This window comes from Herpailurus yagouaroundi, unplaced genomic scaffold (genome assembly GCF_014898765.1).
Source record: "Herpailurus yagouaroundi ecotype Mexico unplaced genomic scaffold, PumYag 139, whole genome shotgun sequence".
Lineage (NCBI taxonomy): Eukaryota > Metazoa > Chordata > Mammalia > Carnivora > Felidae > Herpailurus > Herpailurus yagouaroundi.
The window spans coordinates 352,589-379,704 of record NW_024412394.1 but is presented as its reverse complement, the minus strand read 5'-3'; the positions used below and the strand labels follow the sequence as shown (position 1 = coordinate 379,704).

General features: G+C 42.7%; 2 protein-coding genes across 2 annotated transcripts; one reads left to right on the top strand and one right to left on the bottom strand.

Annotated features, from left to right (window-relative positions):
• Window positions 1-654: 654 nt before the first annotated feature.
• Window positions 655-26,947, bottom strand: LOC121029268 (HLA class II histocompatibility antigen, DP beta 1 chain). The gene is made up of 7 exons (XM_040473158.1): window positions 25,902-26,947; window positions 24,009-24,172; window positions 13,434-13,649; window positions 3,601-3,870; window positions 2,645-2,926; window positions 2,013-2,123; window positions 655-1,015 (listed from the first exon to the last, which is right to left on the bottom strand). Exons 3-6 carry the CDS (start codon window positions 13,531-13,533, stop codon window positions 2,014-2,016), a joined length of 762 nt encoding a protein of 253 aa, XP_040329092.1. The 5' UTR covers window positions 13,534-13,649; window positions 24,009-24,172; window positions 25,902-26,947; the 3' UTR covers window positions 655-1,015; window position 2,013.
• On the top strand, window positions 15,559-20,301 carry LOC121029269 (HLA class II histocompatibility antigen, DP alpha 1 chain). Its single transcript, XM_040473159.1, is given in 5 exon segments — window positions 15,559-15,801; window positions 18,846-19,091; window positions 19,471-19,628; window positions 19,630-19,753; window positions 19,975-20,301. Coding segments are annotated over 5 exon segments (804 nt in total). The 5' UTR covers window positions 15,559-15,701; the 3' UTR covers window positions 20,151-20,301.
• Window positions 26,948-27,116: the final 169 nt, after the last annotated feature.

Below are 27,116 nucleotides of genomic sequence, written 5' to 3'. Positions count from 1 at the left end.
GACACTAATCTATGAATATTACAGGAATTAGAGGTTTTCCTGGTTACTATTATATAAAATTTGGGCTTAGATGGCACATCATGCCATGAAATGACTGAAGCAAATATGATTTCTATCTTGGTCTCAAACATCAACTAAAAAGATTTACAAAAATCATAAGAAACTGTATTCTATAAAGCAGGCCTATGTCTGAAAAACCTGGTATCACCTTTCTTTGATGCTTTTGAAACTGGAGATGTACTTCCTACTGCATGGCTCAAAGGGAAGTTTAGGGTGATCTGATAAACATGGAGTCATGGGGTAAGTCTGTTTCTATACCCTGATGTGAATAATATAAAAAGAGAACTATAATGTTAACATACTACACCTGTGATCTACACCTGTGAGCAAATATCATTTGCTACCATTCTGATCTTATGTTGATTTTTGCACTTGGAAAGCATATTCTTCATGGTTGACATGCTTTATCAGTCCTATATGAGTGTCAATGGCGAAATCCAGGCTCAGGGTCTGTTCCATCTGGGATTTCTAGGAGTGATGGTTCCACCCCTCAACTAGTAAAAATGCAGAATGAATTTGGTCATCTACAATGAAGTAAAGCGAATTTTAGGAGGTCCTCTATCAATTGGCCTCTTATTCAACAAGGAGAATCGATCACCATCAAGAAGTGTATTATTTCTCCATGCCTGGGTAAAACAACAATGACCTGTCCAGTGATCACCAAATCCTTCAACCATAAACATGGCCACATGATCATCTCCTTCCTCTCAAAAAGAAATAACAACAGTATTCGATTTAGATGGTTTACGTTCCTCAGGAAAGGTCCCTCAATAGACTGGAAGAACTTGAGAAAGAGTAAGCACATTGAATTAAAATGCAGACACTCAGAAACTGGTGTCAGGGGCACAATTTAGCCATAATATCCTTTTTGGAAGTGGGGGATTGCTGGACAACAGGAGTATCAGAATCACTTGTTCCAAGGCTACGTGTGATAGTTGAGATCAATTCCGGAGTCCTGTGAAGAATACCAAAACATAAGGGGTGTCTGGGTGGCTAAGTTGGTTAAGCGTCCGACTCTTGATTTCTGCTCACAGCTTGTGAGTTCAAGCCCCGTGGCAGGCTCTGTGTTGATGGTGTGGAGCCTGCTTGGGATTCTCTCACTCCTTCTCTCTCTGCCCCACTCCCCACTTGTGCTCTCTTTCAAAATAAATAAACTTTAAAAAAAGAAGAAGAAGAATTTAAAACAATCTAAGCTCAAAGACTACATTCCCTTTCCCTCTGGAGTCCCAGGAGAGAAAAATATTATAGAGAGAGGCTGAATGCTGGCCTAAGAAAAATGGAAGAGTTTCTGGACTTTTCTTCAGCACTGGGGCAAAGTCATGCTCTGTGGCCACACCCACTTACAGATGAAAATGGGATCAAGAGTTGGGGGCAATTTGACTCAACTTGAAAAAAAAGGAGCAGCCTCTGAGAGTTTCTCCTCATTCTCAGGGCACTGCCTACGACATATCCTGAACACAGCATCCTTATTGAATGCTCCCAAACTTATGTTGCAATGAAATGAATTATATCCCAAGAAGGAAGAAGGAAACAGAAATACCACCTGTTGGCTGAGGTCCCTGTCGTCCTGAAATGAAAGTAAGAGGGGAAGATGAATTTGGTCACTGAGAGAGTAAAGAGTGACAACACGTGAGAAAATTAACCAAATGTTTGCACTGTGGCCCCCGTGTCACCGGGAATGAAAGCAGGGCCCACTCTGTGGGTGTGAGTCTACCCCAGGCTTCAAAGAACACCCTGCAGAATAGGGTGACCAGCAGCCTCAGGTGTCTTACTGGGTCAGATCTCGGTCTAGCTGTCTTCCTCCCTACAGGCTGTCTTTGCCTTAACAGAATCTGATTTCAGTGGCCTCTTTTGCTCTGTTGTTTTGTTTTTCTGTCACAACTTCATGACTGAAGAAGAGGGGAGTGAGACAGTGGAAAGACAGTAGCAACTACTTTCAAGAAGTTTCTTACCTCACCGGCTTCTAAAACGGAGAAGGAGGCTCACTCCGAGGGCCACGAGCCCTAGCACGAAGCCTCCGACTCCAGCCAGCATCTTGCTCCGGGCAGAATCAGACTGCGCCTCTGAGAAGAACGAACTCAGGGTCAGCCCCGTCTTCACCTGCCACAACCCCAAGGCCTTGTCTGATGCCTGGACCCTGATCTAATGCACCGTGGAGAGAAAAGGAAGAGGATAAGGCCAAGCTTGGAGCCACTATGGAGTAGGAGCAGATGTGGACAGCACGCTAATGTTTTGGGCCTCAGAGTGATGACCTCCACAGGAGGCAAATGCTGGTTTTATTCAGCCCATTAAGTCTGAGCCTACGGGACTGAATGGAGACAGAAGAGAGAGGCAGTTCCCATGTGTGAGGGCCAGTCATGAATGCAATTGCCTTTCTGAGTTTTTGCTTTGACAAGGAGAGATCCTTTAGACCTGCCCAGGGCAGGATACATGTGTGCTCGAATCGCCAGGTCTTTACTGCTCCAGCAAAGATGGCGGTTAGGTTGATGAGGAACAATACGGGGTGGTGTGACCCCAATGTATAGTGAGTGACACAAGACAGAATGAGAAGCCCTCAGAGCCTGGAGTTCAGGGAGCAACTCACTCCACTCCACGGTGACAGGACTGTCCAGGCTGGGGTGCTCCACCTGGCAGGTGTAGACATCTCCCTCCTGGGGGGTCATTTCCAGCATCACCAGCATCTGGAAGGTCCAGTCTCCATTATGGATCGGGTTAGTGGATAAAACCCCAGCTGTTTCCTCCTGTCCATTCAGAAACCAGCGGACTTGAATGTGGCCAGGATAGAAATCTGACACATGGCAAACAAGCAGGTTGTGGTGCTGCAGGTGCCCCTTCTTGGAGGGGGAGACGTTCACGTTAGGCTGGACTAGGAGGGGACAAGAATCTTGTTATGACAGCTGAGACCACCAAAAACAGTGCATTTAGCGATTTTTTTTTTTTTTTTGCCAAAATGCTTCTTAGATGTTAAACGTGAATCATATCTATTAAGGTATTTAGAGGCAGAAGATGGAGCACATAGTAGGAAAAACAGAATGAAACATTCAGTTGTTCTAAGAATGACCTTGTCATACCCAATAAAGAAAGAGCAAAGAAGAACAGGAGAGGGTCAAAGTTGGTGCTAACACTTTTGCTGGAAATGTAAGAGACAGTAACTAATATTTTTTGATCAGAAATGTTTGAACAGGCTATGCCCTGAATTTACATTTTCTCATCTTGTTCAAAAGGATGTATAATCCTGTCAAATATTATCTCGGAATCAGGATATAGTCAGTCAATAGATTTCCTTTGATCTTGCAGTTTGATATTTTCATTAAAAAAAAAAGTCTGTAGCCAGATCCACAAACCTAGTGTTCTTCGCTCTTTCGTGTTTGATTAGCAGGGAGTCTGGCCCTTTCCGCACTGATCTTGGCTCCTGTGCACCGTGATGGGCTCTGAGCCCGGGTGGGGTGGCCTCCCCGGGGCGGAGGGGGGGGTGTCCCCTCTCCTCTGCTGCCCAAGCCCACCCCTTCCAGAGTCGTCACCTTCCCACCCGCCCGTCACCTCTGCACTGCAGCGTGAAACCCTCGTCCAGCTCGAAGTTGTGCTTGCACACCGTGTCCACGGCGCTCCGTCTCAGCTCCGGGAACTCCTTCTGTATGTTCCAGTTCTTGGCAGTTTCGAGGCCCAGCTCAGACTCTGCCACAAACACCCCCGCGGCGCTGTCACTGTCAAACTGGACGAACAGCTCTCTGTTGTACACGTATTGTTCCAGGAAGCGGTGTGTCCCGTTCAACTCGTAGCAGACACTCCGCCTCTGGTAGAGGTAAAGCTCTATGAGGAGTAGACCATGAGGTTAATATAAGAATGGATAGCTGAGTGTGATAACGAATAGGGGGGTGAGGAAGCATTTCTTGAGCAAATTTGAATCACAAGGCAAAAATAGAATGAAAGGAATGACATTAAATTTCAATACTTCTGTTAAGCAAAGTGCACCACTAAGAAGTTACTAGGGAATAGGAATAGACTCGCCATGCCTACAATTGACATGGGACTCATATCTAAAATATATAAGCAACTCCTAAAACACAAGCAAAATAAAGGACTGTGATAGAGAATTAGGTAATGGGGATGGGGATTTGTAGGAGAGGAAACTTGCAAGGCAGACTGCGGCTCATCAGTGGAAAGAAAATCGAAAATTCAGAAGGAAATGAGACTGAAATCTATCAGACTCAGAACAATTAGAGTTGGATAGTTCCAAACTGGTGCCTGGGGGTATGGAGAAAACTCACATATTGCTTGATGGAGTGTAGCTGCCTCAGATGGTCAGAATAGCACTCAGGGGACACTCGGTCAAATTGAAGAGATGTATGTCACATGATGCAGCACTCCCACCACTTGTTAGACATCAAAAATGTTCACACAGGCCCATAAAGGGACAGCTAGGGGCTGCTGCTGGCTGTGGCAGTATTTGTGAAACTGAGGAGTTGGCAGAAATCAGTCGGTGTGATCATCCCTGGGACAGCAAATACCTAAACTGTTGTCATGTGCACCGTGGAATATTATGCAACCCTTAGAAGAAACCAAATGATTGTACTCTTCACTCCCTTGTCAGATCTTATGGTTATTATGCTGAGTGACAGAAAAAGAAAACAATATACTTTATAACATTGTGTAGGAATGTTAAAAATATAGACACATGGGGGGCGCCTGGGTGGCTCAGTCAGTTAAGCCTCCAACTTCGGCTCAGGTCATGATCTCACGGTCCGTGAGTTCGAGCCCTGCGTCGGGCTCTGTGCTGACAGCTCAGAGCCTGGAGCCCGTTTCAGATTCTGTGTCTCCCTCTCTCTCTGCCCCTCTCCTGTTCATGCTCTGTCTCTCTCTGTCTCAAAAATAAACATTAAAAAAATATATATATAGACACATGAGAAATACATATTTTGAAAGAATGCATAGGAACAAAAACTATGTAGGAAACCCATTAGAATGGGTGGGTGTGGGGTGCCTGAGTGGCTCAGTTGGTTAAGTATTTGACTCTGGATTTCAGCTCAGGTCATGATCTTGTGGTTCATGAGTTCGAGCCCCATGTGGGGATCTGTGCTGACAGCTCAGAGCCTGTTTGGGATTCTCTCTCTCCCTCGCTTTCTGCCCTTCTCCCACTCTTGCTTACTCTCTCTCTCAAAAGAAATAAATAAACTTAAAAAAAAAGAATGGGTGAGTGCATTCTCTGTGTGTTTTAGAATCTTATCACAATGATCACATTAGGGACACTCAGACAATGTGATTTTTTTTCCCATGTCTTATCCTGTTCTTTACACTTGAACATTTTAAAGCAAGTTACTCTTTTGTTTGTATCTGTATACAGCATCTAACCTTAGTCTTAGTAAATACTTATGAATCAGAGAATGGGAAGATAATTGATTTTGTTTTTTAAAATATGTTTCCAGCTTTATTGACATGTATTTGATGATAAAAAACCACATAGGGGTGCCTGGGTGGCTCAATCGGTTGAACGTCCGACTCTTGATTTCGGCTCAGGTCATGATCCCAAGGTTGTGGGATCAAGCCCCACGGGCCTCCAGGCTGAACATGGAGCTTGCTTGGGATTCTCTCTCTCTCTCTCTCTCTCTCTCTCTCTCTCTCTCTCTCTTTCTCAATCCACCTCCTCTCCCCCTCTCCCCCACTTGTGCATGCTTTCTCTCTCTCTAAAATTTAAAAAATCATGATAAAGCCTGATGGCCTGATACACGTGTACATTTTGAAATAGTCACAAGCCAAATGGCATATTCACCATCTTATGCAGTTACCAGTTACCTTTTTTCTTTTTTTTTTTTGTAGTGAAACACTCAAGATCTACCTTCTTAAATTTCCAGTACACAATATGATACTGTCAACTATGGACACATTGCTGTACATAGTTCTCTAGAACTTAACTCATCTTGCATAACTGAAACTTAGTACTCCTTGCAAAATACCTCCCCATTTTCACCTCCCCTAACCCCTGGTAACCACTTCTATGGATTTGACTATTTTAGATTTCACATACAAGTAAGATCATGCAGTATTTGTCTTTCTACATCCGGCCCGTTTCACTGAGCGTAATGTCCTACAGATTCAGCCATGTTGTTGCAAATGTCAGGATTTCCTTCTTGTTAGAGGCTGAAGAGTATTTCGCTGTGTGTATATGCCACATTTTCTTTATTCATTCATCTGTCCATGGACATTTAAGTTGTGTCCGTATGTTGGCTATGTGAATAATGCTGAAGTGAACATGGAAGTGCAGATATCTCTTCAAAATCCAGATTTCATTTCTTTTCTGGGTATACCCAGAAGTGGGATTGTTGGATCTTGGATCATATGGTAGTTCTAATTTTACTTATTTGCTTACTTAATTACTTAATTAATTTAGAGAGCAAGAGAGTGTGAGCAGGAGAGAGGGCAGAGGGGGAGAGAGAGAAAATCTTAAGCAGGCTCCATACTCACCGGACTCTGGGATCATGACCTGAGTTGAAATCAAGAGTCGGACACTCAACCAATGGAGCCACCCATGTACTCCTATTTTTAATTTTTTTGAGGAGCCTCCATACTGTTTTCCATAATGGCTGCACCAACTTATATCCCCACCAGCAGTGTGCAGGGTTCTCTTTTCTCCACATCCTAGAATCATTAATCTTCTTCCATCTTTTGATACTACCCATTCTACCAGGTGTGAGATGGTATCTTAATGGTGGTTTTGATTTGCATTTCCCTGATAATTAGTAAAGTTGAGTACTTTTTCATATACATGTTGGCTAACCGTATGTCTTCTTTGGAGAAATGTCTATTCAGGTCCTTTGCTGGTTTTTTAATCAGTTTTTTGTTTGTTTGTTTGTTTTCTATTGAGTTACATGAGTTCCTGTACTTTGAAAATAAATTTAGTAAATTTAGTAAGTTGCTTGTTAGTTTAATGCAATTTTGTTTGTCTGTTTTTGCTTGTTGCCGGTACTTTTGATGTCATGTCCAAAAAATCATTGCTCAAACCAATGTCAAGAAGGTTTTCCTGTATGTTTTCTTCCAGAAGTTTTATAATTTCAGATTTTACATTTAAGTCTTTAATCATTTTGAGTTGATTTTTATATATGGTGTGAGATAAGCATCCTATTTTATTATTATGCATGTGGATATCCAGTTTCCTCAGTATCATTTATTGAAGACTATCTTTTCCCCATTGTATGTTCTTGGCATTCTTGTCGAGTATAAGTTGACTGTAGATGTGTGGATTTATTTCTGGGCCATTATGGTCCACTGCTCTATACGTCTGTATTTATGTCAGTATCATACTGTTTTTTTTAAAAACTTTATTCATTTATTTTGAGAGAGAGAGAGAGAGAACAAGGGAGGGGCAGAGAGAGGGAGAGAGAGAATCCTAAGCGCTAACAGCACAAAGCGCGACATGGGGCTGAAACCCACAAACCCTAAGATCATGACCTGAGCTGAAATTAAGAGTTGGATGCTTAACCAACTGAGCCACCCAGGCACCTTAGATTATACTGTTTTAAAAAAAAATTTTTTTTTTTTTATAATTTTTTTTTCAACGTTTATTTATTTTTGGGACAGAGAGAGACAGAGCATGAACGGGGGAGGGGCAGAGAGAGAGGGAGACACAGAATCGGAAACAGGCTCCAGGCTCTGAGCCATCAGCCCAGAGCCCGACGCAGGGCTCGAACTCACAGACCGCGAGATCGTGACCTGGCTGAAGTCGGACGCTTAACCGACTGCGCCACCCAGGCGCCCCCCCCCCAAAAAATTTTTTTTAACGTTTATTTATTTTTGAGACAGAGAGAGACAGAGCATGAATGGGGGAGGGTCAGAGAGAGGGAGACACAGAATCTGAAACAGGCTCCAGGCTCTGAGCTGTCAGCACAGAGCCCGACGCAGGGCTCGAACTCACAGACCGCGAGATCATGACCTGAGCCAAAGTCGGACGCTTAACCGACTGAGCCACCCAGGCGCCCCATAGATTATACTGTTTTAATCACTGTAGCTTTGTAATATATTTTGAAATCAGGAAATGTGATGCTTTGTTCTTCTTGCTCAGGATTGCTTTGATCATTCAGGATCTTTTGTGATTCCATATGAATTTTAGAGTTATTTTGTTCTATTTCCATCAAGAATATTATTGGGGTTTTGAAAAGGATGGCATGGAATCTGTAGATCATTTCGGGTACTATGAATATTCTTCCAGTCCAGTCTTTTTTGATTTCTTTTGCCAATGTTTTGTAATTTCCAATGTACATGTCTTTCACCTCTTTGGTAAAGTTTATTCCTAAGTATTTTACACTTTTGGTTGCTATTGTGAGTGTGATTGTTTTCTAAACTTCTATTCAGACAGTTCATTGTCTGCGTATAGAAAGGTGATTGATGTTTGTATGTTAACTTAACATCTTGCAACTTTACTGAATTTTTTGAAAAGTTCTAATTGTTTTTTTGTTTTTTGAGTCTTTGGGGTTTTCTGTCTATATATGAGCTTGTCATCCACAAACAGAGATAATTCTACTTCTCTGTTTCTGGTTCGGATATCTTTTATGTCTTTTTCTTGTCTAATTGTTCTGGCCAGGACTTCCATAACTATGTTGCAAAGAAGCGGCAAGAGTGGATATCCTTGCCTTGAACCAGATCTTGGAAAACTCTCAGTTTTTCTCCATTGATAAGGTAGGCTGTGGGCTTTTCATATATGACCTTTACTGTGTTGAGTTTGAGTTCCCTCTATACTTATTTTGTTGAGAATCTAATTGTGAATGGGTGCCAAACTTTCTCAAATGTTTTTTCTGTGGCTGTTGAGATGATCATGTATTGTTTTTCCTTTTTGTTTTATTAATGTGGTGTATTGCACTGATTGATTTGTTTATGTTCAACTATCCTTGCATCCCAGGGATGTGTCCCACTTAGTCATGGTGTATAATTCCTTTAGTATGCTGTTGAATATGGTTTGCTTGTATTCTTTTGAGGATCTTTAAAACATGTTACATATTTATTTATTTATTTTAAGAAAGAGAGAGAGAGTATGAGCATGTAGGGAGAGGGGTAGAGAGAGAAGGAGAAAGAGAGAATCCCAATCAGGCTCTGTGCTGTCAGTGCAGAGCCAAACACGGAACTCAAGCCCACCAACCATGAGATCATGACCTGAGCCAAAACCAAGAGTTGGATGCTTAACCCATTGAGCCACCCAGGTGCTCCTCTTTTGAGGATCTTGAATATATATTCATTATGGATATTGGCCTGCAGTTTTCTTTTCTTGTGTTGTCTTTGTCTGGTTTTGTTATCAGCATAATGCTGGTCAGCAAAGAGTTGATTATACATTACTGGCTGCCTGGAATCTAACTGGGGGTCCACAATTGTCTATTGAAGGAGTCTTTAAATTGCAGCTTCTCTATGTGACTTAAAATGTATCATCAATGGAAACTCCAGAATGAATTTATGGCACAACTTCCCAGACCACAGAAATGAGGGCAGTGCGGCACAGTGGCAGAAGTAAAGGATGTTTGAAGAGCATGTCAACACGAGGCTCACCATGTCAGTTCAGGGTTGAGCTCGGGGAGCCCAGCTCCAGATGAAGCTTCTCCTTCTGCTCAAGACCCTCTCCGAGTGGCTGTCAAGGGGCCTTAACAGGCCCTCCTAAGAGTCAGAGAAGGGTGTGTGTGTGTGGGGGGGGGGCTGGCCACTGTCTCTGTCACTGCAGACATGATTAGAGTTGATTTGGGTGGTCTCTTCAGAGTCCTTGTCCTTCCTCAGGGCTCCATGTGTCCCAGTTTGAAGTTGCTCAACTGGTTTGCTCAGGCAGGGAGGAGGACGAGTAGCCTCAGGAGCCACCACACAAGCCTCAGGGAGCCCCATTTGACTTTTAGTGGCTGTGCCACAGGAGCACTTCATTTCTCTCAGTCTCCTGAGCCTGTCTTCTTGCTCTATGCTCTGCCCTCTCAGCCTCTGAGCCCCTGGCCCCATCCAGTTTGGAGTCTGTGATATCTATCTTCTACCTGCCCTGCCTGCTCTCCTCCCCCGCATCCAACTCCATTCCCTGTTCCACTAAGAGGTTTCCCCACCTGTTTTTCAATCAGAACACGGTTCTGCTAGTTCTCAGTAGTGGTTGCAATGCTTTCTTCTTTTAAAGCAATTGACTTAAAAAAATTTTTTGATGTAGTCCCAATGGTTTGTTTTTGCTTTATTTTCCTTGCCTCAGAAGACTTCTCTAGAAAAATGCTGCTATGACTGTTGGTGGGAATGCAAACTGGTGCAGCCACTGTGGAAAACAGTATGGAGAGTGCTCAAAAAATTAAAAACAGAAATAGTAAAAAGTTACAAATAGAAATAAGAATCTACTCATTGCATTGCTGGCTATGTACCCAAAGAATATGAAAACACTAATTCAAAAGGATATGTGCACCCCTGTGTTTAATGCAGCATTGTTTATAATAGCCAAATTATGGAAGCAGTCCAAGTGTCCATCGATAGATGAATGGATAGAGAAGATGTGGTGTATAGATACAATGGAATGTCATTCAGCCATAAAAAAGAATGAAATCTTGCCATTTGCAATGACATGGATGGAGCTACAGTATAATGCTAAGTGAAATAAGTCAGTCAGAGAAAGACAAATACCATGTGATTTCAGTCATATATGGAATTTAAGAAACAAAACAAATTAACAAAGGGAAAAAAGAGACAAACCAAGAAATGACTCTTAACTATAGAGAACAAACGATGGTTATCAAAGGGAAGGTGGATGGGGGAAACAGGTGAAGGGGATTAAAGAGTACACTTACCTTGATGAGCACTGAGTAATATATAGAATTGCTGAATCACTATATTGTACACCTGCAACTAATATAACACTGCATGTTAACTGTACTGGAGTTAAAAAAATTTTTTTTAAAGTAAAGCAATTGACTTTCTTTTTCCCATAATGAGATCTTATTTTCAAAGCAGACAAATGTCATACAAAGGGTCTCTCAAAACTGTCTTGTATGTGTATTTGAAAAGTATCACAGAGTTTGTAAAACTCTTGAAAACATCTGAATTTTCTAGAGTAGAGCTAGAAGAGTTCTGGCATAAAAGAAATCATCTTTTCAGAATAGGACATATTAAGACTATGTAATTACTATAGGATATAAGGAAGGCAATGTGGACAGGGCAGTAAAGATGTCCACAGACCAGCTGTGTGGCCTTGGGCAAGTAATTAACTTCTCAGAGTCTCAACTTTTTTACCTATAAAAAAGCATGTTGTTATCATTATTATTTTTTTTATCTTGAAGGACTACTTTGATTTAATTTAAAACTCAATAAAATGATATAAATAAAACCTAGAGCATAGAGTCTGGCCCTGGTCACTGGAGGCTAGAGCTCTTCCCCTTGTCAAGCTGTGATGGGGTAGATTATGGGGAGACAGAGAGAAATGAGGGAGAGAGCCTGGTTTGTTCAGAATGGCTCAAAAGGAGCTGCCCTTTGAAGCACATTAATGCTTGAAAAGGAGCTTTTGTTAACAATACCGATAGCTTTTCTTTCCACCTCTTCTTTCACTTGGGAAAGGGAGGCGGAAGAAGGGGAGGAAACAAAAGCTTAAATCCCCAGGTGTCTTCTGCTGCCCGGGTGTGTGGTAGGCCGGAGTCCCAGGGCCTAAATGCCAGGATGGAGAATGCCCTGAACAGAGGATGTTTCAAGTGGCTCTTAGAGCTGTTTCATCCATGAGTCGGATGCTTCCTTTCTCCACAATTTTCTTCATGATCCAATAGGCACTAGTATTTTCTCAACAATCTCAGTGTCACCCAGGTCCCGTTAAGCGAGGTTCTCCCCTTTTCTCTCTTTTTATTTCTGCTCTGTTGGAAGTTGAGGAAACCCCGAGGAATTGGAAGCATATGAAGGAAATGGAGGAATATGCCCAGGCCCATTGGGTCCAAGTTTCCCGGACTCCACATTTCACCCAGCAGTGAGTTCCTCAGCATCAAAACTGTGCCAAGAGCTCTGGGTCCACCTGCTCCCACCCCCCAGTGGTCTCTCTTGCAGGGCAGGGAAATTCCATTTGTTCCTCTTATGTCTGAACCCACTGGCTTCTCCACTTCACCCCACCCCTCCCACCACCCACCACTCTCTGTTCACTCCAAAGCAGACCCCAGACCTGATTTCAAATGTACTCATATCAACGTCCACCGCTATCACTACCCACCACACCAGAATGGTGATGCCTCTCCTCTCACGTCCTGTGGGACACTGTCCCATCTCACCAGCTACTTCCACAGCCCCTCCAGCAGTCTAGGATTCTCGCTTCTCCATTTCTTCTCTTATGTGCAAGCACACATGCATGGCTGAGATGCCCTGTCCAACTCTCTGTCCATCTGAGTCATAAATGTCTGAAATTTTCTCTTCCCTCTATCTGAGAAATGGGTATATCGGGATGGAGTCTGAGCAGATGGATTTGGGAGTTTCAGATGCTACTACCTCTGGAAATTGAGGAAAGAGCCCCATAGTACCTGATCCTCAGGAGGAAGTGGGGCTGGCCTTATGGATAGGGATGAAGAGGCTGAGAAATTTTTTTTTTTTAATTTTTTTTTTCAATGTTTTTAATTTTATTTTTGGGACAGAGAGAGACAGAGCATGAACGGGGGAGGGGCAGAGAGAGAGGGAGACACAGAATCGGAAACAAGCTCCAGGCTCCGAGCCATCAGCCCAGAGCCTGACGCGGGGCTCGAACTCACGGACCGCGAGATCGTGACCTGGCTGAAGTCGGACGCTTAACCGACTGCGCCACCCAGGCGCCCCGAGGCTGAGAAATTTTAACATAAACAGATTCACCTTTCTATCACACATGGTGGTGAATCAGAACTAGAAAAGGCCATTTCCTGTTTCTCACTTCTTCTCTGGCTCTGTCCTGATGTGCCCTGACCTGACTCCTGATGTGAGGGACAGCTGCAACTGGTATCCTGCTGGCCTTAACCATAGCTTGTGCCTGTCACCCTCTTCTGCTGCCCTGGCCAACAATGGTCATGGAATGAGGGTTCTCCACAGGGTCTGTGGACCCTTCCACAGAACCCACCAGCGCCTAGGTTCTGGAGCGCCTACCTGGAACACTGATTCGATAGAGATCTTCAGATTGTGGACAATGCAAACTAACCATAATTTCCCCTTTCTGATCTTTGATGTTGAAATGCCATTTTGATGATCCCTCTGTGAGAAACTTGTCCCTCCAAATCACTCCAGATCACCAGGTACCATTGTCCCTTGATTTCCTTTTCTCTCTGGTGAGGCTAGCAGCCCCTGCACTATGTCAGAGCCCCAAAGCCTTCCTCAGGGAGTGGGCCCATATGGAAGGCCCCCCTAAGATCATTTCCCTGAGGGAGGTTCTCCAAGAATAGCAGCTCTGCACTTACCTGGGGTGTCTCTGCTCTGAACCAAAGGGGAGCTCAGCGTCATCAAGGACGTCATGAGAGCTGCCATCCCCGGGGCCCCAGGGACCCTCAGGACCACCATCCTGGAGCCTGGGAGAAAGGATGGGGGCTGAGATATTTGCAGTCAGAGCAGTTCTCACTCAATGGGATATCAGAGAGCTTGGACAGCCTTCTATAGCCTCTGGGAGTGGCCAGATTCTGAAAAAGGAACCAATAATTAGGAATTGTCACTCACCAGACAGAAGTTTGGGGCAAAGCACATGATTCTTTAAGGTGTAAGATTCACTGAATACAGTATAAGGAGAGAGATTCTCATTTTGAGCAACTGGCTGAGCCGTAAAGCTTGATTATTTTATATATTTTCCTCCCTAGGAACATCGTTCCCCCTCCATGGTGAACACCATCCCCTATTTAAAATTAAAAAATCAAATCATCTTCCTCTTAATGATATTGTTTTGAAATATGTCATTGAAGTTATCTTGTATTTTTTATGGGTAGTGACTTTTGTGAATGGATAACTTTTCTTTAAAACTTCATGTTGATTCTTAGTATCATAGAAGAATTCATTTGTTATCAAATGATATTATGTGTACCATTTTATGCCATTTAGAGGAATTGTTTGATGTTTCCAGGCAGATAAGCAGAAAGCAAAAAATACTTAATTGCTTCATTTCTAATTGTTACTCTTTTATTTCCTCTTCATATAGAATGTGGTGATATAAGGCACCTTTATTTAAATGCTAAACATTTAAATGTTACTGTTAAGGACAATTTCCCTAATCATTTCACGTTAAGTCTAATGGTACATCTTTCTCTGATGTGTTGTTTTATTATAGAGGGGTTTGGAGCTACAATAAAGGAGGGTGGGTCTACAGAAAGTTCCTCTGGTGTTTATTGTTAAAATTACAGAATTTATATTAGTGGAGCAAATAATACATTGCATTTGATAAAGAATTTCATGTGTTCCGAACTAGTCCTGCATTGTAATAATTAACATTTCTTGATCCCTTACTATGTGCAAGGCTTTGTTTTAAGAGATTCACAAATTCTGAGTATCATCCCAATTAGATTTCACAATAAACCAATGACATAATAATTTCCATTCTACATGAGAGTCACAGTGGGTTTTAGAAAAAAGGCAGGAAGTAGCAGAAAGGGCCTGATGCTTTGCTATAGTGTATCAGGAACAATTTCCTAATAGAAACCTTAAATAATTTTATCTGCCTTTATTCAGTTCATCAGCACTTTATTTAAGGACTTAATACATTAGTTGGAAATTGTATTTGTTTTGTCATTGTCTTTTTAGGTTGTGTGTTCTGGGGGAGTATATTTCAGGAACTATCTGTATTGTTTGTTGGGATTATTTGGTGTTTAAAAGTTACCAAAAGTATATACATATGTTGGACTGAAAAAAAAAAAGAATGGTCTTTGATAACTTCATTGGTCTATTCAAAACTCTCAGATCTGTAACTTTCTGAAGCATTTTATATGGACGCTCCCATGTCACCCTCACAGAATTACTGATACATAAGTGCTACCATCTCCATTTCAAAAATGAAGAAACTGTGGCCCAGAAAGGCCAAGTAATTTGTATAAAGTGGTACAGTTACTTCCATGCCTTATCTGGTATAACCCAGAGACCCTTCGTCAATCCCCTTTTTACTTCTAAGATCTACAGAACTGCTGAGAGGAGAAAATACACACCACACACCTTGAGTGACTGCCTGTACAGCTCCCAGGATTAATTCTGAGTTCTGGGATCGACAGTCTAACCTTCTAAATGGTTAACACACTGCTTAGGACTTGTGCTGTCCCAGAACACGTCCATGCAAGGGGGATGGTGTTCACTGTGGAGGGACCTTAAGTAGGATCCATGCCCAATGTGGGGCTTGAACTCACGACCCTGAGATTAAGAGTAGCATGCTGTTATTGACTGAGCCAGCCAGGCGAAGAGGAAGATGGTTATGATGTCTCTTTCATAGTTTTCTTTCTCTTATTCCCAAATCCCACATAGGTTGGGACTTTCCGGGCCACCTTCATCCTGACAGCTCTCCCACTTCCTCTCCCAGTGGTTCTGTCATTTTCTTTCCTGGCCAGAGATGCCTCTTCTGACATTTTCTGGTTGAGCTGTTTCACCTCCACCCCTTCTCCCTCAATGGGATAGGGAAGTAAGTCCTGGATTCAGAACTCCGCCCTGCCGTGCACTACCTCATTCCCTCTTCACAGGCTGGTTCACAGCGGTCACTGCAGATGCACCTTGAAGACATAAGGCGCCAGACCCAAGTCATGATCCTGCAAGTCATCTCCCTGGCTGCCCTTCTGAGCCCCCATGGAACTGGGGCCATCAGGGGTGAGTGCTCTGGTGGGCCAGAGAGGGTGTGGACTATAAGGAGATTTGTAGCCCACAGGTGCTGTTTTCTCTCCTGTTTCTCCCCTTCCTTCTTCTTCCTCTTGTATGAGGTGTTCTGCTTTTTTCTGACAGCAGCAAGAACCAGTGTTTATTGAACCTGACCAAGTGCCAACTCTCATTTCATTTTCACAACAGCTTTTGCAGGAGTGCATTTATTATTCTCAACCTAGAAATTAAAAGGCAGAGAACATGCCTCATGAGCTCCATGTCACAGTGTGGATGAGTGAAGAGCCATGGCTCTGTGTCTTCTGGACAATCTGTGTGTCTCTCTTAAATTTCAGAGGTAAACTTCTTGAAATTGGAGTCTGCAATGCCTGTTTTGGACTTTCCCCTGCTTCACTCAGTCCTCAGCCCACTGCATTCTCCCTTTTGTCTCCTCACATCTGATGCTGCTCTCAGTGGGGCCACTAGTGGTCTCCCTACAATGAAAACCAGTGGTCACTTCTCTGTGTGTATCTTACCTGTGTCACTAGCAATATTTGCGACATGACCACTTCCTCCTTCCTGGAATTTTTCTCTTGTTCTTTGTCTTGAGGAGCACACTTCCTCCTTGTTTTCTTCCCACTCATTAGTCGTCTCCTTTACAGCCTCTTTTTAAAAACATTTATTCAAGTGATTTCTACACCCAATGTGGGGCTTGAACTCATGACCCCGAGATCAAGAGTCACATGTCTTTCAACTGAGCCAGACAGGTGCCCCCAGCCTCTTTTTTGAATGTCCATATTTGTTGCCAGGACGCAGGACCACACACTCCGACCCTACTATGATGACTTTGTACACTTCTTGGGTGACTCAATCCAAGCTTTTAACTTCACCTACCATGAGGACTCCTAGTCTATGTCACCGGCCCAGTCTAGCCTGAGATCCATCCATTATTTCAACTGCTCTCAAATCAACTCCACTTGGTCACCCAGAAATTCAAACTCATTACGTCCCTCAAAGAACACTTTTTCTTCTCTCAACCACTTCCTTGTCCTTCATTACTTTTTCAGTCACTGATGCCACAATTCTCCATGTTGCTTGGATATTTTGGACTCCTTCATATCCCTGTTTCCACCACAGTACTTACTGAGTCCTGTGGCTTCTCATCTCTTCAGTGTCATTCAAATCCATCCTCTTTTCTTCTTACCCCATGTTACTGCCCTATCTACACCCTCATCACTTGCCACCTGATTGCTGAAGAGTCCTACTGGTCTTGCTTACAAACGAGCCTCCTCTAATCTATCATCCTTATAGCTGCCACCTTCCTGTACAAATCTGATTGTGTTACTCTCTGAAGACCCTTCAATGATTTTCCAGGAGCTCTGGATCAAATTCAAACACCTGCAATTATCATACAAGGCAGGTCCTAAAGTAGGCTCTCCATATCCTCTGAGCTGCCGTAGCACCCTCCGACCCTCCAAGAAGTCCCATGCCTCTCTGCTCCTACGTCTCCTGCTAGAGACACCACTTCTCTCTGTCTCTGCTAACCTCACATAAAAACCATCTCTAGGAAGCCTTACTTCAATCTCATTTTAATGCTCTCCATTTGCTCCCAAGCAGCACCTGTATGTACCCTGTGATAATGCAGTAGTGATGACCACATATATACGAATCGTCTTTGTCTCTCATTCTTTCGATCTCAAACAGCTTGAGGACAAGGACCATGTCTTTTGAGTTATAGCCTTAATGCCTAGAGAGTCAAGATTCACATTAAAGGCTTTTTTTGACTGAATGAAAGTGAACATCTGTAAGAGTATAATTTGCTTCACAATGCACAGACCTTTAGTTTTAAGACTTTGCAAAAACAATAAAATGAGATATCTTAGGATGAACAAACTATGTCCGGGTAGCCATGTCTGTTCCCTGTATGTTTTCTTCTTTCTTTTTCTTTTATCTTCTTTTCTGTAGGTGAGGATTTTGTAGCCACTAAATTCAGTGGATGTCCCCAAGCATTTGCATGAGACAATGAATCCTGTCACTAGAAGCATCCAAGGAGAGGATTAGTTCTTGTGTTGGAGCTGCAGGGATAATCTTTGAATCTTTGATTCGGATGCTAGACCAGTGAGCCCTGGAGCGTCACTTCCTCCTAATTCCTTTTCTTAGCCCCAAACTGTCTCATTTTTATTGTTTTACTGTAATACCAATAGATTTTTTGTTATTGTATAACTTTTTGTTGTTTCTTACACATCAGGTAAAACTAAGATGCTATGCCATAGGTGTTTCAAACGCAACAACTATTATTTCCAGTGGAAACTACCCTTAAAAACATAAAGTCAACAAGAAAATTTGTGAATGCTGTGTGAATGATAATACTTGAAAATTTAAAATGCCTTAAATGAAGGTGTTGTGGACAAGGTTACATGATCTACCATCATGTAAAGCTAAAACAGTAACTAGAAGTCTGTAAGTAGCACCAAGACTCTGGACGTCTTTTCATTTCCTTCACAATTTAAAAAATTTTCCACTCCAGAAGATTTTTATTCCACTCTCCCCTTTCTCCCACCCCACTCTGTGACTTTATCATTAACTTTATATGTCTTTTCTGCAAGGCTTCTGAGATGTTGTGGGTGTGGATGGGGTGGATGATTCCATCTTCCTTTCAGCATGAATTGTGCTAACTTGGGCTAGTTATTTAACCTCTGTGGGCAAGTCCCTAATATGCAAAAGAATGCTTTACCTGGGGGTATGAAGTTGCAAAGAATAAATTGAATGCATAGTAAGTTCTCCATAAGTATTACCTTAGTATTGTGTTCATTGTGATTATTCTTGTACTGGAGTGATGGATGCTTAAATTTTCTGGAATAAAGGGAAACAACCTGAATTTTCAGTAAGTCATATCTCTCATTGTTTCTTCCCATTTCTTTTCTTTCAGTTTGCATTTCTCATTTTCTGTGTTCTTCATTCATGTTATTACTATTTCCTTATTTCCTTGCTTCTTGTGTTCTGTTTACTTTCTTACATAGTCACCTGTTCTTCAATCTCCCTTCTTCCTCTTCATGCAGTGGGCCACGTGTCAACGTATGTCCAGTTTGTCCAGACACACAGACCCTCTGGAGAGTACATGTTTGAGTTTGATGAGGATGAGCAGTTCTATGTGGATCTGGATAAGAAGGAGACCATCTGGCATCTGCCAGAGTTTATTCGTGCCTTCAACTTTGATGCTTGGAGGGGTATTGCTGACATTGTCACGGCAAAGAAGAACCTGAACACTCTGATCCAACGGTCCAACCACACCAGGGCCACAAATGGTACTGCTTGCTCTTGCTTATTTCTCTACTACCCAACTGCAGGGATGGGAGAGCCCATCTGCTGCATAGAGAATGGGAGACCTAGATGTCCACTCATGAATGAACCTCTCTCTCCCTGTGAGTGAACAGTATTCAGCTCACAAAGCTGGGTGGTTATGTCATCGAAGGAGACATTTTCTTCTTATTCAAGAAAAAGAAGGCTGAAGGAGGCCAGTCAGGAGTATGAGAAGCTATGACTTTGACCTGGAAGCCTGTGGGGGGGCAAAGGGTCAGCCTGAGGGAGGTGGCCCCTAACCTGGAGAATATAGGTGGTGGGGTGGTGGGGTCCTTTGAGATACAGCCAAAGGCAGCAGATTCACCAGGTTCTGTCCTTTCTCAGAGCCACCTGAGGTGGCCGTGTTTCCCAAGGAGCCTGTGGAGCTTGGACAGCCCAACACCCTCATCTGCCACGTGGACAAGTTCTTCCCACCTGTGCTCAATGTCACATGGCTGTGGAATGGGCAGACGGTCACCAAAGGTGTGGCTGAGAGCATCTTCTGTGCCTAGCACAGAATTCAGGTTCCACAAGTTCCACTACCTGACCTTCATTCCCACGGCTGAAGTTGTCTATGACTGCAAGGTGGAGCACTGGGGCCTGGACCAGCTGCTCCTTCAGCACTGGGGTATGGAGCCCCCTCCTTTTGTCAGCACTGTCCTGACACCCTCTCTATTTCCAGGATCCATCTTTCCACAGCACCTGCTTTTCTTAATCCCATGTGTTTTATTGCCACTTTATCCAAATTTCACTGGTGATCTCATTGTTTCTAACTCTTTATACCCCCAAACCTGAGGCCAGCTCCTGCTCTCTGCACTTTCTAACTCTTGTTTTTCCTTTGTGCCCCAGAGGCCCAGGAGCCTATGGAGGTGCCTGAGACAATAGAGACTGTGGTCTGTGCCCGGGGCCTGGTGGTGGGCGTGGCAGGCATCATCACTGGCACCATCATCCTGAAGACCAGGAGGCCCGACAACATCCCTGGGTGCAGGGGCCCCTGTGAGTTATCCCAGAGCTGGGGGTACTAGGGACACAGTGCAAAAGAGGAGGCAACATGGTATGGGTAGTGGGCGGGAAGGAGAAACACTTCAACAGGGGTTCTTTGAGAACTTCGCATTTCAGAATCACTGACCTAGATTAAAATAATACAGTGATAAAGAACATTAGTTGAGTTGCTTACTATTTCTTATGTATTCATTTATGTTTGGAGGTTGATACCATTATTTCCCCATCATACAGAGCGGGAAGCAGACACGAGGAGGGTGAAGGAATCTGTCCAAGGTCACACAGCTTGAAAGGTACAGAGTCTGGATTTGGACTTGGGCATTGGGGTTCCAGAGCTCCGTCTCATGCAATATGTAGATTACATCATCTATGGCCATTTTCTCTCTCCCTTACAATCTTCATAGCCTTGATTTTCTTTTGTTGTCGAAGTGATGTCTAGAACCTTCAATACTATGTTAAACATTTGTAATAATAAAGGATATCCTACCTTTTGCATAATCCTAAAATGAATGGATTTAATTTCTCCATAGATATATTTGCTATAGATTTTTGGTTTATAATCCTTGCCATGTGGTAAAATTGATCAAATTCTGTTTATGCAAGTATTGAGTTGAATTCATTTGAAGTTAATATGAATGTTATTCTTTGGTTTATTGACTTTTTGGGTCATATTATAGATTTTCTGACATTGAAACTTCACTGCATTCCTAGGTATTTTGTGTGATCGAAGCCTACTGATATAAAGTAATGATGGTGATCAGCTAGGAATGCCTAGGGGCACTCGCTTGGGTCCCTACTACTTGTAGTGACAGGAGCCAATGTTGTGGCCCGATTGGCCCTTGTGGTTCTTATGACTGCAAGACAATCCTCAGCCACAACCATTAGGGAACTTTGAAAAAAACAAGGTTTATTAATTTATTACTCACAAGTCCTGGAAGGCACTTGGCATGCCCAGAGCCACAAAGTGAGGTGTGGGGGGAGGGAGACACCTGGGGATCTGTCATTTTTGGGGTTGAGGAAGGGGTGCCTCTGATTTCACAGGGTCACTCTTTGTTGGTGAATTTAAAACATAAGAGCTGGAATTAAAGTGCAGGAAGGCAGGGGTGCTTGGGTAGTTCAGTTGGTTAAGCCTCCAGCTTCAGCTCAGGTCATGATCTCGCAGTTTGTGGGTTTGAGGCCCACATGGGGCTCTGTGCTGACAGCTGGGAGCCTGGAGCCTGCTTCGGATTCTGTGTCTTCCTCTCTCTCTCTGCCCCTCCCCCACTCACACTCTGTCTCTCTGTCTCTGACTCTCTCTCTCTCAAAAATAAACATTAAAATTAAAAAAAAAAAATAAAGTGCAGGAAGAGAAAAGCAGGGTCACTCAAGTGGTTATCCAGGTCACCCTGGGCTTTCTAAAAGGAGAACTTCATCAGGCAGGGGCCACCTGGCTCTTTATCTAGTTGTGTATCAGGCCACCCTTGTCTTTTCAATGGATGTGTTTGAGATGGATGCCTTGGCAATCAAAAGCTTAATGTCCGGCACTTACATTACAATAAAATAAGCTAATGGTCAGGGACTTAACACTATCCTAGGATAAACCTTATTTGAATCATGCTTGTAATACATCGAAATGAATCATGCTTGTAATACATTGTTGAATTCAGTGACATGGCTGATATTAATCCATAATTTTCTTCTCATGTACTATGAGAAAATAGCTGGCTCTGAGAATAAAGATGCACCAGCCCCAGAAAATGATTTAGAAAGCTTTTGCTCCTTTTCTGTGTTCCAGAACAGCATGTATAAGAGAGGAACGATTTGTTTTTGAAATGCCCTAGCTGGCACATTAGGACAGGGCAAAGTAGTCTTTGCTTCCCAAGCCTGTCTTTGATGCTCATTACTCTATTTTTCAGGTTCCTATTCCTTCCTGTAGTTTTGACCTTTGTGTTGTTCTAGAAATGTATCCATCTAATCTAAATTTTCAGATTTATTGGAATAGAATTGCTCATAACAAGCCTTTTTCATTTAAAAACGTCTGTGTTTCTCCTTTTCATTGTGAATCACCTACATTTTCCTTAAGAGTGTTGCCAGATGGATCTATCAACCTCTTTAAACCTTCCATTGAATCAAATTTTGATTTTGTTTATCTTCCCTATTTTTGGTTTTCTAGCTCACTGAATTCTGCCCATGTCTCTATCATTTACATTTTTTTTTTCTTTTGCTGTCTTTCTACTTTTCCATTCTCTTAATGGAAATGATTAGCACATTTGTTTTCAGGCTTCCTTTCCTGATAAGGTTTGTTTAAAACCTAGACATTTTCTCCTAGGCACTACTTTTTTTTAAAAAATTGTTTTAAATGTTTATTCTTGAGACAGAGACAGACAGACAGACAGAGCATGAGTGGGGAAGGGGCAGAGTGAGAGAGGGACACAGAATCTGAAGCAGGTTCCAGGCTCTGAGCTGTCAGCACAGAGCCTGACACAGGGCTCAACCCAAAGACTGTAAGATAATGACCTGAGCCAAAGTCAGATGCTTAACTGACTGAGCCAGCCACCCAGGCACCCCTGCTCTTGTTCTTTTATAGGTGCAACTGCTCTCTCTGCAAATGTTGAGAATTTTCTTTTTGTCTTTGAAGTTCTTACAATTTTCTTATAATGTTATTAGATATGTTTTTAAAAGAGATGTTTTTAAAAAATCTATTTGTCATCAATGCACCATGTCAAAGCTATTTCATCTTTCTATAAAGCCTGGAAATCTTTTCATCTCTTTTTACTATTTTCCCCACTTTCTAGGTGTCTAATTATCCAAATGCCAGAATGTTAGTTTCTATCCTTCATGTCTCATAGCTTTTCTTTTATATTTCCTATTGTTTAATTTTTAATATTGCCCTCGAGAGCATTCCTCTGTTGGGCCTCTTCTTTATTAATTATTCTCCAGTTGTGGACATGACAATAGTTGTTTCATGTAAATATTCTTTATTCCAACCATTCTTAAAACTCAGTTTTTCTGCTTGATTTATTGATTTCTTGTTTTTGCCTCAAATTACGAATATTCTCCTTTGCCTCTCTTTTTAAAACCTTTTCTTGTGAACCGGCAGACATATGTAAGAAATACACAAAACAGTAAGGCACAGCCAATGATTATCAAGCAAACACCCATGTAGCTACTACTTTTGTCAAGAAATAGAACATTGCCAATACCCCAGAGGCCCTTAGGTCAGTAGGTAATTTGTAAACCTTTTAGGAGCTGGAAGCTCCTTTTACTCACAAAGCCTAGCATAGTTCCTTGTACAAAGTAGGTCCTCAATACAGGTGTCTGGTATAAGTGAGTAATATATTATTTATTTAATGTGTACTTATTGAGTACTTTGTTACCGCCAAAGATTCCAACTCTTTTGAAATTAGATACAGCCATGTGATTTACTTTGGATAACAAAATGTGAGAAGTGACATGTTATTTCTGGGAGGGATCATTAAGAGCCAGTGTATGATTCATTAGGGCCCTTTACTCTGCTTGGGAACTTATGGGGGCAGGTGTCGAAGAAGGTCTCTCAACCCATCTCCCTGAGCAACTACAATTAGCAGAGCTACCCTCCTGGCACACTGGACATGTAGCACGAGTGAAAACTAGACACCCTGTGATTTGTACATCAGTACCGCCTATCTTATTTTCATTATATAAAATGTAAGAAAGAGAAGTGTTCAGAGAGACTTCAAAGAAGCAGAGTGGCAGGAAAGTTAGAAGAATATTTCATCGCCTAAGGCAAGGGAGCAGAAGTTCCAGGAAGGAGGAAGTAGCTAATGATGTTACGTGTTTATAATCTGGCAGGTATGGTAAGTATCCACTGGGCCGGTATTGAAGGGTTATTGGTGACCCTTTAAAGAGCAGCCCACTCCTACCTCCTTCAACTTTCATCATCTCGTTGCTGGGCCTCACTGTCTCAGGAGTTTCAGAGCACGTGGGCTGACGAGAGCAGGAGAGTGAAGTGACATCTCCTCACGGTGCCCTTTGACTTCTCACTGGTCTGCAACATCTGCTGGGAAGACCGCATTCTCCTGAAGTGCTGATGAAGAAAGAAAATGAAAGAGACAGGCATAAAGGGATGGAGAATTCGATGCCAAACTGGGAATCCTAACCCCACTATGTTTGCCCTACTACAGGGGACAATCTTTATGTGGCAGAAGACATAGGGGAGTCCCCAACATCAGATCTACTTTAAAGCTCCAGTGCCTCTGAATCTCTGTCCTCCTCAGCACCAATGACTGATGTCCCCAAACACCCCTCCAATTACTTCCTGTCTGTGATTCTACTCACACTTAGCACCTGAAAAGGGCCTGACATATAGGAAGTACTCAATAAATGTTGAAATTTGATGTAGGTGATAATTTGGTTCCCACACAGGATGGTCTATAGGCCCTGGTCTATAGACTCTTCCCTATAGAGCATCTTTTCAGAGTAATCCTAAGGACTAATAAATACCTGCATATGCTAGACATCTCTGGTGCCTTCTAAGACTCTAAGGCCTTTCCCCAGTCTCTATATCTTCAATTCCCTAGGAGCACATATCCTGGACCTGTAATGTGGATGTAGTTACTGCAGTTTCTGTGCCTGTCAGATCTAGAGAATGTACTTCCCTAGCCTATAGCATGGGGTAGAGGGCACAAGATTGTTGGTGTCACTGTGGGGCTGATTTGCCCTGAACTATTCCTCTCATTGTGTCCATCCTGATGCTAACCTCCTTTGATCACCTCCCTTTTATTTCACCCAGAATTCTGACCACTTCTGGACTCTGACCTTCAGCACTCCTGTCTTCCTCTAGGCATCAGAAAAGACCCATCTTTCAGTAGACACACTGTTTTGCAGGAGTTTCCTATAATAAGGTTGTTAAGCTCTTTGTGACTCAATGTTCTTTTATACCAAATCATGCTGTACTCATTAGTCCTCTGATACACCTGCCCCATCCTGTCAGGCTTTACTTTAGATCCCAGTTTGTTAGCCAGTTTACTGATGTTCAAGTCCCAATTGTCAATTAAGGTCACATCGTCTACTGGGTCCATGGGCCTGGAGCAAAATATGGGAATATGGATGAGTATGTGTTTCAGTTGGAGAATTTTAACATAAACTGTTTCACCATTCTACTCTTGGTGGTGAATTGGAACTAGAAATTCAGAGGTGCTATGAGGATTTGATACAGAAACCTAGAAGTTATAATATTAAATTATGCATAAGGGGCATCTTAAGAAGGATGCCACTTCCTGTTTCTCGCTTCCTCTCTGGCCCTGTCCTACTGTGCTGGATGTGGGAGTTCTGGACAAGGTGTAGGGGTGGAGGGGGGGAAGATGCAGAGATGACAGTTGCAGCATGTATCCTATGGGCTTAACCAAAGCTTGTCCTCATCATCCTCCTCTGCTGCTCTGGCCATCACTGGTCATGGAATGAGGGTTCCTGCCTGGTTCTGTGGAAGGGGCCTCTACCTGGTGTACTGATTCTATCGAGTGATCTTCAGATCTTGAACAATTCAGACTAACCATAATTTCCCCTTTCTGATCTTTGATAGATTTTGAAATACCATTTTGATGACCCCTCTGTGAGACACTTGTCCCTTCAAAATCACTCCAGACCACCAGGTATCATACACTCATGCCCTGATTTCCTCCTCTCTCTGGTGAGACTAGCAGCCATTGCATGGTATCAGAGCCCCAAAGCCTTTCTCAGGGAGTGGGCCCACATTGAAGGCCCCCCAAGGCCATTTCCCTGAGGCAGGTTCTCCAAGAATGCAGCTCTGCACTTACCTGGGGTGTTTCTGCTCTGAACCAAAGGGGAGCTCAGCATCACCAAGGACATCAAGTTGCCATCCCTGGGGCCCCATTGATCCTCAGGACCGCTATCCTGGAGCCTGGGAAAGGACAGGGGCTGAGAGGCTTGCAGTCAGAGCAGCTCTCACTCAATAAGCCTCACTCCTAAAATATATTAATATAGCATATGCTATATTAAAATATTAGAGATGATGAGCCTGGGCAGCCTTCTGTATTGCCTGGCTGTGGTCAGATTCTGAAAAAGGAACCAATAAGCAGGAATTGTCACTCACCAGACAGAAGTTTGCGGTAAAGCACATGATTCTTTACGGTGTAAGATTCACTGAAGACAACATAAGGAGAGAGATTCTCATTTTGAGCAACTGGCTGAGTCATAAGGCTTGATTGTTTTATATATTTTCTTCCTAGGAACAGATCCCAAGGAATGTCATTCCCCCTTCATGGTGAACACCATCCCCCTTGCCTGGATGTGTTTTGGGATGGAGCAAATCTTAAACAATGTGTTGAAGATCTAGAGGGATTGGACTCCCTACTGTTAAACCCCAGGGTTCATCTTTTCTTTGCATTTCAATATTTTTGGGGGTTGGTAGTGAAGTTTTAAACACCAAATGATCCCCTACAAACAAATTTATATGTGGTTCCTGATATGTGTTCCTCATTTTTTTTTTTTAAACCCATTGTGACTAGTTTCCTTTCATGTAGAATGGAGATTATTATGGAGCCTATGTCATTGGTTTATTGGGAAATCTAACTGGGATAATATTCAGTATTTGTGAATCTCTTGAAACAGAGCCTTGCACATAGTAAGGAATCAAAAAATGTTCATTATTATAGTGTAAGGCTAATTCAAAACAGAGAAATACTTGAGTAAATACAAAACAATTTTAACAATATAAGTTCTATCATTTTGTTATTAAGTACCAGAGGTGTTTACTATAGTTCTACACAAATTTATAAAAATATGACAATTTCTTTAAGGTTTATTTATTTTTTGAGAGAAAGAGAGAGAGAGAGAGAAAGAGAGAGAGGGAGAGCACGAGTAGGGGAGGCTCAGAGAGAAGGAGACAGAGGATCTGAAGTGGGTTCTGTGCTGTTAGCCCAGAGCCTGATGGACTCAAACTCACGAACTGTGAGAGCATGACCTGAGCTGAAACCAAGACCAAGAGTCAGATGCTTAATGGACTGAGCCAC